Here is an 18,023-nt window from a genome sequence, read left to right as displayed (position 1 = left end):
AAGAGGGGGTAGGAAAATTTATTGAGCAGCACAGGAACTTCGGCTTGATTGGTTTATGTTATAAGAAAGTATTCTGAAAAATATGTGAGAACTTAGGCCTAATTGGTTTGTGTTTCCAGTTTATCACCATTTCAAGAACATTGTAGGAAGATTCCATTCTGTTCATATATATATATATATATATATATATTACAGCTTACAGTGATTTTTGTTTTGTGATCCCCTGCCCTCTGCAGCCAGTTAGCACCCGAAGAAAAGCCAAACAAACCACCCTCATTCCTGTAAAAACCAGTTGGATTTTCTTAAGCTCATTACTGTTTTCTCCCTTCATCCCTTCTTGTATATTTCCATGGTTTGTAGTAGTTATATTTAAAGGTCTGCTTTTGAGGAGCTTTGTACCAGCACCTCACCAGCTCCTCCATTAAGGCATTAACATTGCTTCATGTTAGTAACAAGGATTTAACGAGTAATGTAGTCTGCTTGCTTTTCACTTTCAATCATTGGTTGAATATGCCAGTAATAATAAGCTTGCTTAATGTGCTCCCTTTTAGTACTTCCACCCTGCCAATTCACTGCTATTTGTCTTATCAAAGCAGAGAGTTTCTCAGGCAGACTTTTTAACTTCAACTTTAAAATGAGAACCACTCCATAAACAGAGAACCTAGTGGGAAAAAAATCAGTGATTGGAAATGTAGCATCTAAAATTAAAAAAAAAAAAGGTAGCTAATTTTTTGCTGGTAAAGAAAATACTAATCAAATTAATATTTGGAACAAAAAAAGTTAGACCTTTATTTCGGATGAACTTCAAATTTGCTGCGATGAGCAAACCATAATTCTTCATCCACTTTTTCTTTCATTTGTTTTGTTCACCCTCACAAAAAGATTGTAATACTTCACCAGGTAGTTATGGAAAGAAAATTAAACATATGAATCACAGAATTTCTAAGTTTCAAATATCTGTCTTCCTGTTTTTTTTGGTCTGCATTTTACAGCAATAAAATCACAGATGAAGTTAACTGAATTGCTGCAGTCTACATTATAGAAAATTCAAGTCAAGAGAGGCGTCCTTATAAACCACATCCTAACCAACAAGAGCAGCGGTTGACAATTCCCATGGGCAATTAGATATCATAAGCTACTGCACAAGAATAAAATGATCACTTACTCAAATATTGTAGCAATGAACTGCTGACAAGAATTTCTGAACCACTGCATGCCCTCATGCTGACCAGGTTGGCCTGTGCCTTTAAGCAGAGACCAATTACTACATTTCAAAAGGGCTGGAACAAAAGCAAATAACAAAGATAAAAGGGAAGATGACAAGATATTTCTTTGCAATTCTTGCCTCTCCCTCAGTGTCAGAATTTTTTTTAGAGAGAGAGAGAGTGAGAACACCATTGGAAAAACTTACAGTTAAAAATTAGACACAACCCATCGCATTCAATGCACAAAGTAAATGCTTGACTAACTGAAAAGAAACAGTGGTAGAAAAGCCAAAATGTTGGTGCTACCACTTTGGTTAGTGTCCAACGGTTCAGCACTTGTTTTGGGTGAAGGAATAGTTTTCAGATTGCTCTCTGGTGTCTGTCTACAATGTGTTGCTGTAGCTGGCATAGGTGTTGATGTTGCTGGTATAGTTGTTGTTGGTGTCATAAAATATGTCTCAAATCCAGAACTAGGGTAATCTGGATTACCAGGGAACTGTGCGATCAAACCACCTGATGTGGATTGAATTTGGTTTGAAGAGTTGGAAGATGAATGAAGGCTGCTACAACCAGGTAAATCAGAGAGGCTTGACAAGCCTGGTGGAGGAGCAAAGTCGCCTTCACTTCTAAGGACATTACCATGCTCTTTATAGATGGAAGATGAAAGAAAATTCATGCCATGGCTTATAGGAAAGGGGGTTAGAGGCATAGACAGTATTGAACCTGGTGTCCACCCAAGCAAAGCTATTTAGCCTGTGTCATTTGGAAAAACTGGTGGAGGCCCTCGGTATGGTGAAAGATGGCTCGGCAACAAGGATTCTGGTGCTGCCCCAGCTATTCTTACTGCCAACGCATGTCCATACATTCTGTACCCATTCAAATGTGCAGTTGCTGCAGCTGTATCAATTTGATTTTCAAATTTGACAATGCCAAAGCCTTTACTAATTCCTGTAATTCAATTCTTCATAACTCTTGCTTTAGTAATCTTACCAAATAGAGAGAACAGCTCTATTAATCGGTTGTCATCCACATTTTCTGGTAGGTAGCAAACATAGAGATTTGTATTATCAATTACTTTGTTAGGTCTGTCTTGTGCTTTTTTAGTTGAGCCAAGGCTGGACACAGAACCCTGCCCCGAGCTGCTCTGTGGAGACATTGTTATTACTTGGCAAGTTTCTGTGGGATGGTTGTAGCTACCACTTTTGTCACAGTGCACATCAATTGGATTTTGTACTTTCTCATGCATCCTAGCTGTTTTTACTAACAATATATGTCCATCCATTTTGTACCCATTGAAATGTGTCATTGCCGCAGCTGCATCACTTTGATTTTCAAATTTGAAAAAGCCAAAACCTTTACTAATTCCTGTGGTTTGATTCCTCATAACCCTTGCTTTAGTAATCTTACCAAATGTAGAGAACAACTCTGTTAATCGGTTGTCATCCACATTTCCTGGTAGATAGCAAACATAGAGATTTGATTTATCAATTTCTTTGCTAGGTCTATCATGTGTTTTTGTAGTTGAGCCAAGGCTGGACACAGAACCCAGCCTAGAGTTGCTCTGTGGAGACATTGCTATTACCCGACAAGTTTCTGTGGGATGGTTGTACCGGCCACATTTGTCACAACGCACATCAATTGGATTTTTTACTTTCTCATACATCCTAGCTATTTTTACTGACAACATATGTCCATCCATTCTGTACCCATTGAAATGTGCCATTGCTGCAGCTGCATCACTTTAGTTTTCAAATATGACAAAGCCAAAGCCTTTACTAATTCTTGTGGTTAGATTCCTCATAACTCTTACTTTAGTAATCTTACCGAATGGAGAGAATAGCTCCATTAATCGGTTGTCATCCACGTTTTCTGGTAGGAAGCAAACATAGAGGTTTGTTTCATCAATTTCTTTGTTAGCTTTGTCTTGTGTTTTTGTAGTTGAGCCAAGGGTAGACCCAGAACCCTGCCCAGAGTTGCTCTGTGGAGACATTGCTATTGCCCCACAAGTTTCTATGGGATGGTTGTAGCTGCCACATTTGTCACAACGTACCATTTTAAAAGTAGATTGCCATTAAGGGCAGGCAAAATACTGGTGCCCGTGATCGTGACAAACTTTGCACATATTTGCCTTCAGTGTGGCAAGTTCCTTTAACTGGCCCCGCTTATGCTCATTCATTCCCTTATCAGTTGGTTTTAGTAGTTTCTCAATCATCCCAACTGCTGCATCCAATGATTTTTGGTTGTTGGCCTCAACATAGACATGCAAGTCTTCATCATTTTTCTGTGGATCTGTTGTTATGTCTTTACCTCTTAAACGGATCTTAGCCCCTATTCCCTTCTCCATTCTCTTTTGTGTATTCCCAAGAGGGCCAATTATAGGTCCAATAAAATTGTAGGTAGGATATTCTTTCACCGGTATGTAAGGTTTCTTAAACAGCTTCGAGGACTTATACTCCAAAGGTTGTTGAAGAGTGGGATTCTTCTTAATCAACTTAGATATGATATGTTGGCGTTTTTGGAGAAGTTTCTGACGGAGCCTTTCTTGGCGTGTATTTATTATGATACCAAAGTAATCGTACACTGGTTCAGGTGAAGGAGATCTTTCCTCCATAGGCCTGTCATCATGAAGCTCAGATGCCTGCAACTTTTTGCTTATGTCTACTAGTTCAGCTTTCAACTCCTAAATCTCTGACTCCAATTCTGATCCTGCAAGAAGCTCTTTCCGGAAATAAGGCAACTGAAGTGGACCTATCTGTTTCAGCTACGAATCATCACTAATCCATTTAGTTTTCTTTCCTTTCCTTTATTAGCCTGATCATTCTCTACTTTGTCCCATCTACTACGTCTTCGTTTTCCAGAACTCCTTGTACCTTCTTGTTGTTCAGAAGAACCTTTATCATCAAGTGTCATGGCAAGCCCAAAGTGACCGTGGAGATAAGCGGCATACCAAGATTCTGATTCTTGTTTTAAGGATTCCTCTTGCCTATATTTCTTTTGTGACTAATAACGTTGCAAGGAAACTGACTCGCCAGTTAACGCATTCAGTAACCTCTTCTTCTTGTATGAACCGTTAGGATCAGTGCCTGAGAGGCATTCAGATAGAGATGCTTCTGGTGGATCCTCAACTAGTTCTTCACTCCAATTGTTGTTGCGGTTAAAAAATGACTGAGCATCACATTCTGAAGGCTCCTCAATTTGAACAGCACCTCACTTGCTTCCACTTCTAGTTCCTCAATTGGATCCTCTTCCTAGTCATCGCTTGGTTCTTTTTCTAACTTATTTCCTACTTCCTCATTGGATTCCTCTTCTAGATCCTCTTCTACTTCACTTGGTTCCTCTTCCGAATCCTCCTCTACTTCACTTGGTTCCTCTTCGGATTCCTCCACAAATGGCTCATTAGCAATGTAATTCCTATATGAAGAAGACTGAGGAAGACATTTACCGGCTGCTGACACTAAAACTGCTTTCTCCTCTGATCTTTTTTCTTTGATGTCATTCCCTGAAACTCATGAAAACTTTTGGTTCCTCATTGCACCTAGGTCCTTACCTTGTTCCTACACACAACACAGTTTTTTTTTTTATAGAGAAAACACCTCAAATCAGCGCTATTGCAGCAGCTGAGATTTCAAAATGCACCAGAAAAATGAAACAAGGAAAAGACTAAAGCAAAACAACCCTCCTAAGCAAAATTGGCTACAAGGAATACAGAAAAGGAAGGAAGACAAGCAAAATAAATTTATTTTGATACACAAAGAAATATTTTGTGATTTTTATTTTTCTAGTTACCTACTATTGCTACTTATACAAATGATATAACTGACTCCGTATTACAATTCTCAATAAGTTCAGTCTGAATTTATGGATAGTGAAGTGAAGGGTCATGGCTTCCTGGTCACTTCAGCAATTAGAAAGAAGATATATTACATCTAATAGCCTAGCTAAAATAGGTAGAAATGTCCAACCCCAGTCATCTTCTTTGGATTGCTTTGTAAGTAATCACATTCCTTGGGCAATATCACTACCCCATTGCATATTGTTTTTGATAGATAAGATAGAATTGGAACCTATGACATAAACTCCATATCGATTACTCTTTACCATCATGCCTAGACAACATTTTTCCCAAACTGGTATCTTAACAATGTTAGAGCTTTGAACTAACTTAGGTGGACAATAAAATTAAAGAGCATAAATCAGCAATGCCCTACATGCCATTATCTTCAATATTAACGCAATAGATGAAGGGTATGAAAGAATAAGAGAAACCCTAATATTGATTTGTTATCTCTCTCTTGCTTTCTTAGCTCTCATGCTTTCATATTTGTCATTTTTATCAAGTTTGAACAACTGGGTTAGCAAAAAGCAAGCATGTTTACTTCCTCATAATAAATGAAACAAAGCATTGAATGTAGAAGCTGATAATCAAGTCTAAAAATCCCAAAAAAATGGAAGTATGAAACAGGTCTATTGGCAAAAATAAGAGTGCAAAAAGAAACAACAATAACCCCATGAAATAGTTTCAAAAAGAAACGAACCTTTGCTCTTTTGTGAAGCGAAACCAAGACCCAGAAGTAGAAACTACTCCTTCATTCTCTGTATTCTGCAATGGTGGTGGATGGAAATGGTGCTTTTTTTGGGCCTATCGGCCCAAGCCTCCGCTCCATAGATTAAGCCTCAGTAAATCTCCCATTAAAAATCACGCAATATTATTCGGGTCGGGTCGGATCGTCGAACCGGATCAAACAAAATTAGGCTCCACAAAGCCCAACACGATGTCTGCTACTAACATGAACTAGGTTTAAGCTAGGAACCCACTCTCGAGATTCTTCAACTGACATGCATGTCCATTCAGCATTGCCAAAATGCTCACAAGAGAGAGGAGACACATGCTAATAACCACCAATAAAAGTACACAAATACTCCAGGATGGGAACACTATAACCAAATTCAAATTACACATGATCTGTTTGTAAATTTACATTATTGAATTCGAAACTGATAATGATGGTGATAAGAGAAAAGGCAATAAAACAAATCATCTAGACCACCACACCCACACAAATGTTACAAACGGCCGGGTCCTGACACTCATGTGAATAGCAGTGGCAAGATCATGATATCAACACCAACGTAATTGAAATCCATCCAGTTGTAGAGACGCTAGATCCTAGATGTAGAACCTCTTCATGCAATTGCAAAGCTGATAATAATGGTAATCCCCACTACCTGACATGTAACTTGAAATATGAAAAGCATCAGTAATGCCTCTTAAGCCTGTATGGCCAGGCCAATCAAGAAATGCTGAAAGAGTTCAAAAACCAGAGTGCTAATCTCAATAACCACGTAACTCATTATGTTTATGAAAATGACAGAAATAAATTGTGAAAAATATTTATATAAGTCTTATGTTGCAATCATCTACTTACATACAAAGTGGTCACCCCTGGTCCTGAAACTTCCTCCACAATCTTGCCTTGTTCAATGCCATTGTTACGTAGATCCAATCCTTCCAGTTGTCCAAGAACAAGAAATAGGCATGTCTCCATGACTGCTTTAAAAGCAAAGAGCCGCACACACTCCAAAAACTCACAATATATCCAAGTCCTGCCCCAGCATAAAACCATTTTTTGAATTCATCTTTGTCCTTTTCGACAGCTTTACTACCATCGTCGGTTGGCTCACTTTGGGGTGGTGCTTCTTCACCTGGGCACTTTTATGTGAGTGGAAGCCCACAAAGTGCCCAATTCCCAAAAAAACGAGTTGCATCAAAGCCTTGGAGTTGAGTGCTTGAAGGAATTTTCCCAGATAAATTGTTGTAAGATATGTCTAAGTGGCTCAAAAATTGTAACTCTGACATACTAGATGGGATTTCTCCTGAAAATCGATTCCATGACATATCAAGTGATTCAAGCTGCTTCAACTGACCAATCATTTAAGGAATTTCTCCAATTAAGTTGCTTTTGGATATACAGCCAACTCCAAAAGGCTCGAGATTTCACTAGGAAGTTTTCCTGATAGTTTATTGCTTGAAAGGTTAATGATCTTTAATAGTTCAAGATTTTTACCATACTCATACTCCCTCCCTTTTAGTACAACCATTGCACTGTCAACATATATTCCCATACAAACATAGCCTCCATCTGTGCCCAGGTAATCACCATCAAAGAGATTACTGGAAGATTTTCCTTTGTGAGCGATGGCAATGAAATTGAGGCACTGTGGTATAGTTCCAGATATGTCATTTAGAGAGAAGTCCAAGATGCGTAAATATTTCAACTGACATATATGCCATGGTATGCTTCCATTGAACTTATTGGAACGTAATATAAGAACAATCAACTGTGGCAAGCCTTCAGCAATCCTTGCTGGTACTTTGTTTCCCAAGTCCATAAATTTCAAGGAGCTGCAATTTTTCAAGGATAAAGGAAAATCTCCAGAGAAATTGTTATTACGCAGACTCAATGTTACAAGCATCAACAACAAGCCCAAAGAGCTTGGAACCTCACCAAAGAAATTGTTGCCAGCCAAATTCAAAATAAATAGGTTAGGCCAATGCATAAAACAATTTGGAAGTGCTCCAGATAATAGGTTATCAGATAGGTCTAGGAAACCCAACAACCCGCCATTGATTTTACAAAGAAGCGTAAGTGAACCAGAGAATCGATTTTTAGAGAGACTCAAGGAGCTGAGATTAGTTGAAAAAAGTGGCAATGGACCCTCTAAACGATCAGCATTCAAATCAATTGTATGAGCATTCAAAGGCATCTTCGTCACATTAGGTAGCAGTCCATGTATTTGGTTGCAAGAAAGATTTAAAAGTACTAATTTAGTAGGCAAGTTCGCAAACCACTCTGCTGGAATGGTATCAGAAATTTCAGCATGGGAGATATCAATGGTAGTAACATTGCTTTGGGTTAGGATCCAATTTGGAAATGTAGGCCCCAACTTGCAAGATTTCAAGTACATTTCATCCAGTTGGAAAGGGGGAGCCCAATTGAAGTCGAATTCAAGAGTAAGAGAATTATTAGATAACTGCAAGTGCCGTAATTTGGAAAGATTTGAAAAATGTGCTTCAGATATGACGCCTCGCAAAGAATTTGAAGAAACATCTAAATGTTCTAGTTTATGAAGGCTTACAATGGTTTTGGACACAGTCCCATTTAATTTGTTGGAAAAAAGATTTATTTCTTTTAATGATGGAAATATTGCAAAATCAGGCAATGATCCGGTAAATTGATTCCTTGCTAATTCCAAAACCTCAAATGAGTCTTTTGCACATCCAAACAAATCATTGATACGCTCAACAAGTTGTCCATCAAAATTGTTCCCCGACAAACGCAATTCACGTGAAGTACATATATCCCCAAAGAATTTTGGAATGCCACCTTTAAGTTGATTGTTTTCAAGATGTAGACTCTCAAGAGAAGTAAAATCTTTCGAATTATTGAAATGAGGAAAAGATGAAAGACTCATTGGGGGAAGATCACACCACGCCATATTCAAGGTTGTTAAATAAGGGAGACCACTCACAACTTCTAGCCAATCATTTGCAACATGGAGATTTGTGAAACTTAAGTCAATGTCTTTTATTGAAAAGAGATGAGACAACCATTTGAGATTTTCAATAATTGTCAAATTATTGCAACTAAGATTGAGATATTGCAAATGAGAAAGGTTTCCAAGCTGATGTGGAATTGGCCCACTTAGTTTGGCCCTAGAGAGATCAAGGTATTCTAAGTTACCGAGAGAGATCCGATGAACTCAGGGATATGGCTATGATTAAAATCATTGTAACTGAGATCCAAATAGGTCAAATATGGCAACTCAAGTAGTGAAGGATTAATCATCCCTCCCAAATAAGAAAAACCAAGCCTTAGCTCAAGTACATGGCCTGTTTGGTTGCTGCAGTGAACTCCTTTCCAATTGCAGCAATTCTTATTTTCATCTCCACTCCCCCAAGAGGAGAGGTTGCCGTAGGCATCAAGAAAGCATTTTTTGAGCTTAAGGAGTGCTTGTCTCCCCCCATCTAGGCACCTGATGTTGTCACTGTCAGCATCTCCAACACTTGAAATGAATCCAAGTGCTGGTCTCAAATGCAATAAAAGCGAAAAAAATACAATTGCCTGAAGAAGTTTAAGGGAACTTCCACCCGTGAACGTGATCACTGTCATTGCCAAATAGCCAATGAGGAAAATGATCAATTTTACAAATGAAACACCCAATGCTGCAAGTATGTTTTTCGAATAAACAATTTATATTTAATAGAAAAAGGCTTTATTGCTTTGAGCTAGCAGCAAATGACTTTGACCCGGACTTGAAGTTTCTAAGAAACAATGAAGAAGCCTTTTATTTCCAAGGCCTTGACATTTTAGTTTAGACTCTTATACAGAGTACAGACTTCACCGGAAGTTTTCAAGTCTAGGTGGCAGACATTGGATATTCAATGAAAAAAAATCTCTTGTGACAACTGAAAAGGACGAATATTGTAGTGGGTGGAAACTGGAAATTCAACTAAGAGGTTGAATTTGTTGTGTCATATGAAAACCATTGGAAATGATAATCTCATCTGATATGATATGGTTAAATCACATTGGTATCGGTCCTAATCCACTACCAAGAGGTTATGTGTTTTTTATTTCTGTTTTTGACTTAGAGCTCTGATAATGATCTTTCTCATTTTGTTTCTTCCTCTCTCCGTTCCCTTCTCAAGTCCGGAAGGGTGGTATTCATAGGTGGTATTTATAAGATATTTCTCTCACATTCCTTTGTCCCACACATGTGAGTCCTACATTTTATAAGAGAGATGTCTCATGAAATATTTTCTTAGTGCAATAAGTCTATTCCTATCACCCCAACTATTCGAATGAATCATTTAGAATTTAATATTGGGTGGTACCACTACACACCCTTGGTGCGATAGTCACTCCACAAGTATCAGTGCTTGTGGGGTGTGGAGGGCAAGGGTCAGGGTTCAAGTCTCCAAGAGGGAGCTTCACACACATATACACTTAGATTAGGCTAGAGTAGAAATTCTATTTTGTAAAAAAAAAAAAAAAAAATTATATATATATTGGGTGGTTGTCCATAGATAACATCGATAAATGCGGAGAATACAAACTTAAGTTAATGACACACTCAATTTAATTTCTCATTTAATCAAAAAACAGAATGTGAGTTTGGTGCAGGTTATGGACGTGGAGGAGGATAACAATGATGTTTGGCTTTTTTATGGCTAATTTCTAGTAGACATTTCGTTTTTTCCAAGTAATTAAATTATTTGGCACAAAAACTAAACAAATTAAATATGACACATGGCACAAAATTGGAATCCAATTGAAGATTTTAGTTAAATTTTCACTTAATTTTGACTTTTAATATATATATATATATATATATATATTATGATCAGATGCTTTCAAAACTTTTTAAGTTTAATTTGTAGAGAAAGACCTCTTGTTTCTAATATAGACCTTCAAAGTTCAAATACTTCCTCTTCCAACTATCAAATTATTATAAATAAATAAAAAGTTTAATATCACCAATGTTCATTTTTAAAATTTGAACTCTTTAAAAAAAAAAAAAAAAAAACAAAACAAAAAACAAAAAACAAAGGCTAAATTGCAAACTATACATGTAAAGTTTGGGGGTATTTGGATTTTACCCTCTAAAATTTGGAAGTGATTGGATTTTATACCATGAAGTTTCAAATACAAACAAACTTGCAAGGATGAAGTGGAAGAGCATGGAAATTTGTTTATTCTTGATTGGTCCCTTTTATTTAAAAAGAAAGGAGGAGGAGGAAGAAGTAATTTGTTGACAAATTTGCAAAAAATTTCAAAAATTATTAACATTACTACTGTGGGGGTAAAGTTCGCCAGTCAACGTTGGGCCATAATACCTGTACTAGGCCCAACCACAATAAGAAGCGAAGACACGGGCGGAGGACCCCCCATCCCAATCATGTTGGGCCGGGCTTGCTTAGGGGCGTCCGAGGAGGAATACCTCCTCGGATGTACCAAATGGGAATCCGGTTCACTCCCTTTACATGGCGAAAGGCCATCCAATATCAAGGAAGAGTGCATGACGTTCCGGGGGGGGGGGGGCAACCACAACTGCCGCATTAAATGCCAATGAGCAACTTTTCCAGCCGTATTAATGTGGAAATGACAGGAGAACAGGATTATCTTGGCCAGTGCAACTCACAGAAAAGAAGGAGGATGTCCTATGGGACAGGCACTCAAGTAGAAGCCCAGATGATTAACAAGTGTAGGGTCATTATCGTAGAAAGGATGCTATATAAGAGAAGAAAATCCCCATGGTCAGGGGATCGCAAGCGAGAGGAAGAAAAACAGAGAAAAGAGAAAGGAGTTGTAGGAAAAAGCAGAAGATACAACCCCACGGACTGTTATCCCAAAAGCTTAGAGGAATATCCCTACGTCCAACTGGTTGCATGGCTTGTTCGTAACTACGTTCATGCTGTCAAGACCTAGTTCTGTAACCTACTCTCTACAAATTCATTGTTGAGGGACTTTTGGGCCAGAATCGCTCGCCTGTTGGGCCTAAGCCCAAAAACCGCCCCTACAATTGGCGCCGTCTGTAGGGAGAACTTGTGTCTCGACAAGTGAAACAGTAAAGGATGGAAGGATCAGGTCCGCGCCAAACCGGACGTGCAAAATCTCAACGACAGGACAACTTTGTAAACCTCGAACGAGCGAAGGACCAAGATAATCAACGAGAGGGCAGTGTGAACACCTCTCACACGAGTAGAAGTCGCTCAAAAGGGAAGGATCAAGCGTCCCACCAGCACAACGAGCGGAGGGCTCTACAGCAAGAGATTGATGATTTGAAGAAGAAGCTGCGTCGAGCCCAGCGAAAACGTCCTTCGCCCGTTTCGGACACTAGCAGTGGTGAGGACGGTGAATACAGACGAAGGTCGAGAACCCCTCCGAGCGAGACGTTCTCCTATGAGGAAGAACGGCCTCACAAACGCGACCGCAAAAGCCCGTCTTACCAAGGCGTGGTCAATGACGCCATGAGCAAGGCCTTGGACAGAATCTCCCAGTCGCCATTTACCCGTAGAATAGAGAGGGCGGTGCTTCCTCGGCGGTTCAATCAGCCAGCGTTTGCCCTATACAATGGTCGAACTGACCCAGTGGAGCACATGAGCCAATTCAACCAAATGATGGCCGTCCACTCCAGGGACGAGGCGTTAATGTGTAAGGTGTTTACATCCAGCTTGGGACCCCTGGCAATGAGATGGTTTGATGCCCTCCCACCGAATTCCATAGATTCCTTTAAACAGCTGACGCAGGCTTTTGGTTCCAGTTTCATCACCAGCACTAGAGCCCCTTGGCCCCTCGATTCCCTCTTATCCTTATCCATGCGAGAAGGAGAAACGCTGAAAGCCTACTCGGACAGATACTGGGAAACGTACAACGAGATAGAAGGGAACTACGATGACGTCGCCATCAGTACGTTCAAAAGGGGCCTGCCGACAGAGCATGGCTTGAGAAAGTCTCTCACTAGGAAGCCAGTCACCAGCGTGCGACAACTCATGGACCGGATAGACAAGTACAAAAGGGTCGAGGAGGACCAGCAGATTGGGAAGGGAAAGGCAAAGGTTGTCCCTCAGGAGAGGATGGACTTCAGGTCGGACCGCTTCAGCAGCAGTAACAAGCCGAGAAGAGATTATATGGAACAACCTGGATCTACTGGGGCTCAGGTAGTCCACGCTGTGTTCTGAGAACCATTGCACGAAATCCTGGAGAAAGTAAAGCACAAACCTTTCTTTCAGTGGCCGAACAGGATGGCAGGCGACCCCTCAAAACGCAATCAGAATCTATACTGTGCGTATCATCAAGAGCCCGGTCACGCCACTGACGAATGCAGGAACCTGAAGAACTATTTGGATTGGCTTGTCCGAGAAGGAAAGCTAAGGCATCTGTTGCACCGCCCTGAGCAGTCGAATGTCGAAACCAGACAAAGCGCATTGAGGCCACCCATAGGCACGATAAATGTCATTCTTGCCGCACCTAGGAGAACCGGTTCCGGCCCGTTCAGAGTGATGTCAGTGGGTAGGTTCCCGACAGAGCCAGCGAAAGAGGATCCACGAGAGCCAGAGCGAGGGCCCCGCCATTAATCGGGTTCACGGAGGAGGATAAGGAAGGAACTATTCAACCCCATGAAGATGCCCTAGTCGTGACGCTCAGAATAGGAGGTTATGACGTGAAGAGGGTGTTAGTCGATCAGGGTAGCGCCGTGGAGGTAATGTACCCAGACCTGTATAAGGGGCTGAACTTGAAGCAGGAAGACCTGTCGCCATACGATTCACCCCTGCTTAGCTTTGAGGGAAAAGTCGTCATCCCGAAAGGCATGATTAGGTTGCCTGTGCAAACAGACTCAGAAGTAGTGGAAGTGGACTTCATCGTGGTAGACGCATACTCCCCCTACACAGCTATTGTGGCACGGCCATGGCTTTATGCACTAGGGGCTATGTCGTCAACCCTGCACCAGAAAGTGAAATATCCATCAGAAAGTCGAATCAAAGAGATAGTAGGGGACCAAGGAATGGCCAGGCAATGCATGGTGTCGGCAATTTCTCGACGATCAAGCAGCGGACCTTCCACTTCGGCCGGGAATAGCTTATAGCAATCAAGGACCCCGGTCCTAACTACGGGTAATGGAGGACCGGCCATGGAGGTGAGTTGCGAGGAGCTGGAGAAAGTGCTCGTCGGATCAGACCCCAAGAAGTTTTTCCAAATTGGCTCGGAATTACCAGCACAGGAGAAGTCGGCGCTAATTAATTTTCTTCGACGAAATGAGGACGTATTCGCCTGGGATCCTTACGAAGCCCCCGGGGTTGACTCAGACCTAATACGCCATCACCTTAACGTTAATCCGGCTATTACACCGAAGAAGCAGCCTCCCCGGCGCCCGTCAAAGGAGCATGCGGACGCTGTGAGAGAAGAAGTCGCAAAATTGAAGAGAGCTGGGGCTATCAAGGAAGTATTCTACCCCGAATGGTTGGCGAACACAGTCGTGGTGAAGAAGAAGAGCGGGAAATGGTGGGTCTGCGTGGACTTCACAGACTTAAACAAGGCATGCCCGAAGAATCCTTTCCCGATGCCGCGAATAGACCGACTGGTAGATGCAACTGTCGGGCATCCCCGAATGAGTTTTTTGGACGCTTTCCAGGGCTACCATCAGATATCCTTGGCCACCGAAGACCAGGAAAAAACTGCTTTCGTCACCCCAGTTGGCAACTATCATTACAAGGTGATGCCCTTTGGCCTGAAGAATGCCGGGTCTACCTATCAAAAGATGATGACTAGGATGTTTGAGAAACAGATGGGAAAAACTATCGAGGTGTATATAGACGATATGGTAGTAAAGAGTAAATTGGTGGCCGACCACATCAGAGACCTCGACGAAGTGTTTCAAATCCTGAGAAGGTACAAGCTGCGACTGAGCGCATCCAAATGCTCATTTGGGGTGGGATCGGGGAAATTCCTGGGCTATATGGTAACCCACCGGGGAATCAAGGTTAACCCTGACCAAATAAGAGCCATTCATAGCATGCAGCCTCCTCGGAATCCCAAAGAGGTCCAGAAGCTTACTGGCATGATAGCAGCTTTGAACCGTTTCATCTCCCGCTCAGCGGACAGATGCAGACCTTTTTTCCTCCTATTGCACAAGTGGAAGGGTTTCGAGTGGACTGAAGAGTGTGATTTAGCCTTCCAACAGCTCAAGGAATACCTCACCCGATCACCAATCATGTCCAATCCCGACGCCGATGAGGTGTTGTATGCATACATCGCGGTCGCCGCTCATGCGGTGAGCCTAGTGCTAATCCGAGAGGACAACGGCACGCAGCGTCCTGTGTATTACGTAAGCAAATCGCTACAAGAGGCGGAGACCCGGTACCTCCCCCTCGAAAAGGCAATATTGGCCGTCGTGCAAGCTACAAAGAAGCTCCCCCACTATTTTCAGGCACATACAGTAGTTGTGCTAACCCAACTTCCACTGAAATCAGTCCTCCGTAGCGCCGACTACACAGGAAGAATAGCTAAATGGGGAACCATCCTGAGCGCCTTTGACATTAGATACATGCCTCGCACCGCCATAAAGGGTCAGGTCCTCGCCGATCTGGTAGCTGAATTCGCGGAGCCCACCTTAGAAGGGGTGGAAATGTCGGGATCACCAAGTGTCGATAGGAGATTGGTCGGCACGATTTCTCTGCAAGAACACGATAAGTGGAGAGCATTCATCGATGGTGCAGCAAACCACAGGGGCTCCGGAGTGGGACTCGTTCTAATCTTTCCCGAAGGTATAACCTTGGAAAAGTCGTTGAGACTGGGATTCCCGGCAACAAATAACGAAGCCGAGTATGAGGCACTGTTGGAGGGGATGTCAATGATCCGGAAGTTGGGTGGGAAATGCGCGAGCATATTCTCGGATTCGAGACTCGTAGTGGGGCAAGTAAGTGGGGAATTGGAGGCGAAGGATGAAAGAATGCGAGGGTACCTTGCCCGAGCTAAACACCTACAAACCCATTTCGACGACTTCCGTTTAACGCATATACCTAGAAGTGGGAATACCCAAGCTGATTCTCTGGCAACACTGGCCACCTTCTCGGCTCAGCCCCTTCCGCGGGTTATTTTAGTTGAGGACCTCTGCCGCCCAACGGAAGAGGAGCCCAACGGTATTCGGGTACACAACGTCGGGGAGGGACCAAGCTGGATGGACCCTCTTGTCCGGTTTTTGAAGCACGACTCCTTACCAGACGATAAGGTTGAGGCTGACAAAATCAGGAGGAGAGCTCCACGATTCTAGTTGTCCGAGGACTCCAAACTTTACAGACGCTCATTCTCAGGGCCATACTTGCTGTGTGTGCACCCAGGGGCTACGGAACTCATTCTGGAGGAGTTGCATGAGGGGATTTGCGGAAGCCATACTGGGGGCCGGTCCTTCTCCCACAGGGCCATGACGCAGGGTTACTGGTGGCCGAGCATGCATAAGGAGGCTCTGGAATATGTGAAGAAGTGTGACCAATGCCAAAGATTTGCTCCGAATATACATCAGCCGGGTGGAGTACTTAACCCGTTGTCCAGCCCTTGGCCATTTGCACAGTGGGGCCTAGACATACTAGGGCCGTTCCCTAAAGCTGAAAAGGTACTTTTATTAATGAAAGACACTCTACTTGATGCCGTGTTACTGTACAACTATTGGGGATAAGCGTTAAACAGAACCCAAGTCCTGCATGGCTCCTCGGACCACAGACTTGGGGGAAATTAACCACGCAATGATTCTCAATAAGTGTTAAACAGAACCCAAGTCCTGCATGGCTCCCCGAACCACAGAATTGGGGGAAATTAACCACGCAAAGATTCTCAATAAGTGTTAAACAGAACTCAAGTCCTGCATGGCTCTCCGGACCACAGACTTGGGGGAAATTAACCATTATGCGATTCTTACTAAGTGTTAAATGGAGCCCAAGTCCTGCACGGATTCTCAGCCACGGACTTGGGAGAAATCAACTTCGTAGCCGTTTTTGCCCAATTATGAATTATCGCTATTATAAACGTACTCATTCATTTATACTTAACTTTCAACAGTAAAATGGCAAAACCAATATCCATTCGTGATGAAAACAAAATAGAATAAAGCAACGATATCTGAAATGAAATAACTTTTGTCACTTAATCTTCAAAGTAGTTCGGTTCATAAACATTGGCAATGATTAAACAAAACGAAGCACAAAAAGCAAAACAAATGAATTCCTACACTACGTCCCTAAGAGCCCTGAGTCGGAGCAGGCTGATCATCCGCTGCTGGGTGCTCCGGGGCAACCTCCTGGGCCTGTGCAAGGATCTCGCTGATGCGAAGACTGTCCTCGGGTGACTGACCCTGCGTGGCGTGCTCCGTGCCCCCAACCTCGAGAACGGAGGAGTCTGTTGGAGGAGGCTCAGTGGAGGCGGCCTCGTCAGGAATCTCGCGTATTTCCTCAGGGAAAAAGATGTTCTCAGCTTTCCTGAGATCAGAATCTGCTGGGATGGCTGCCCGATCCAGGGCTATACCCCAGGACGTGGTGACGTATTCCCTGCAGACGGTGGCAACTTCCTCGGCCAATCTCTCCTCGGTATCGTGGACTCCACGTTCATATGAAGCCGCCACGGCCTTCTCAGCAACTTCCCTGGACAAGCGAGCTTCCTCCTTGGTCCTTGCAAGCTCAGCCTTAAGCTCTGAAACCGCTTGTTGCTCCTCTGACAGCTTTTCGTCAGAGTGGCGGAGCTGCTTGCGCAGCTCGTCAGCTTGCCTTTTGGCATTTTTAAGGCCGGCTTCTGCACTCGCATTGGCCTTCTTCACCTCTTTTAGTTCATTACTCTGACGATCAAAATCTCGTTTGATATCGCCAGCGGCCCTCTCAGCTGCAGTACGGGACTGAGCTTCCCTATGCATATCCTCACGAGCCTTCTTAGCCCACTCCTCAGCAACATAAATTTGTTGAGTGACCTGCGCTCGGACGGAAATGAAAACACTATTAAAACATGATGATAAGAAGGTACACAGTATAGAAACAAGACGGAAGACTCCACTTACCATGGCCATGTCCCTCTTCAGTGACATGAAAAGTTCTGGCTAGCGAGTCTTCCTGAGACCCTCCATGTCACGGGGCAAGAGAAGAGGCTACTGCAGGGCCTCGGCCAAGAATGAGGCCTGCTCTCGTTGGGATTCCCATAGGGTCGCATCCCAGGGGATAGGGGCACCCTCTAACTCGATCTGAGGAGACCATGTCCGTTGTCCCCTAGGAATGGCCGC

At 42.7% G+C, this 18,023-nt stretch overlaps 3 protein-coding genes across 3 annotated transcripts; all 3 read right to left on the bottom strand.

The window, feature by feature from the left end:
* Positions 1–1,953: 1,953 nt before the first annotated feature.
* LOC126700762 (polyadenylate-binding protein 2-like) lies at positions 1,954–3,195 on the bottom strand. Its single transcript, XM_050398951.1, has 3 exons — positions 3,030–3,195; positions 2,196–2,936; positions 1,954–2,153 (listed from the first exon to the last, which is right to left on the bottom strand). Exons 1-3 carry the CDS (start codon positions 3,193–3,195, stop codon positions 1,954–1,956), a joined length of 1,107 nt encoding a protein of 368 aa, XP_050254908.1.
* On the bottom strand, positions 2,986–4,369 carry LOC126699359 (splicing factor-like protein 1). The gene has a single exon (XM_050397112.1). The coding sequence runs from the start codon at positions 3,814–3,816 to the stop codon at positions 3,277–3,279; it is 540 nt and encodes a 179-aa protein (XP_050253069.1). The 5' UTR covers positions 3,817–4,369; the 3' UTR covers positions 2,986–3,276.
* A 2,785-nt stretch (positions 4,370–7,154) lies between these two features.
* On the bottom strand, positions 7,155–8,702 carry LOC126700761 (receptor-like protein EIX2). Its single transcript, XM_050398950.1, has one exon. The coding sequence runs from the start codon at positions 8,700–8,702 to the stop codon at positions 7,155–7,157; it is 1,548 nt and encodes a 515-aa protein (XP_050254907.1).
* Positions 8,703–18,023: the final 9,321 nt, after the last annotated feature.

The sequence above is a fragment of the Quercus robur genome, chromosome 9 (assembly GCF_932294415.1).
Source record: "Quercus robur chromosome 9, dhQueRobu3.1, whole genome shotgun sequence".
Classification (NCBI taxonomy): domain Eukaryota; kingdom Viridiplantae; phylum Streptophyta; class Magnoliopsida; order Fagales; family Fagaceae; genus Quercus; species Quercus robur.
This window is presented reverse-complemented; position numbering and strand designations above follow the sequence as displayed.

What these genes read in the sequence shown, in the direction of transcription:
- LOC126700761 (XM_050398950.1), bottom strand. Translation starts at nt 8,702, where the DNA reads ATGGCGTGGTGTGATCTTCCCCCAATGAGTCTTTCATCTTTTCCTCAT.
- LOC126700762 (XM_050398951.1), bottom strand. Translation starts at nt 3,195, where the DNA reads ATGTCTCCACAGAGCAACTCTGGGCAGGGTTCTGGGTCTACCCTTGGC. An exon ending in GGAGCTATTCTCTCCATTCG is followed by an intron (nt 2,937 to 3,029) that starts GTAAGATTACTA and finishes AAAGTGATGCAG; the next exon opens with CTGCAGCAATGGCACATTTC. An exon ending in AGAGCTGTTCTCTCTATTTG is followed by an intron (nt 2,154 to 2,195) that starts GTAAGATTACTA and finishes ATTGAATTACAG; the next exon opens with GAATTAGTAAAGGCTTTGGC.
- LOC126699359 (XM_050397112.1), bottom strand. Translation starts at nt 3,816, where the DNA reads ATGGAGGAAAGATCTCCTTCACCTGAACCAGTGTACGATTACTTTGGT.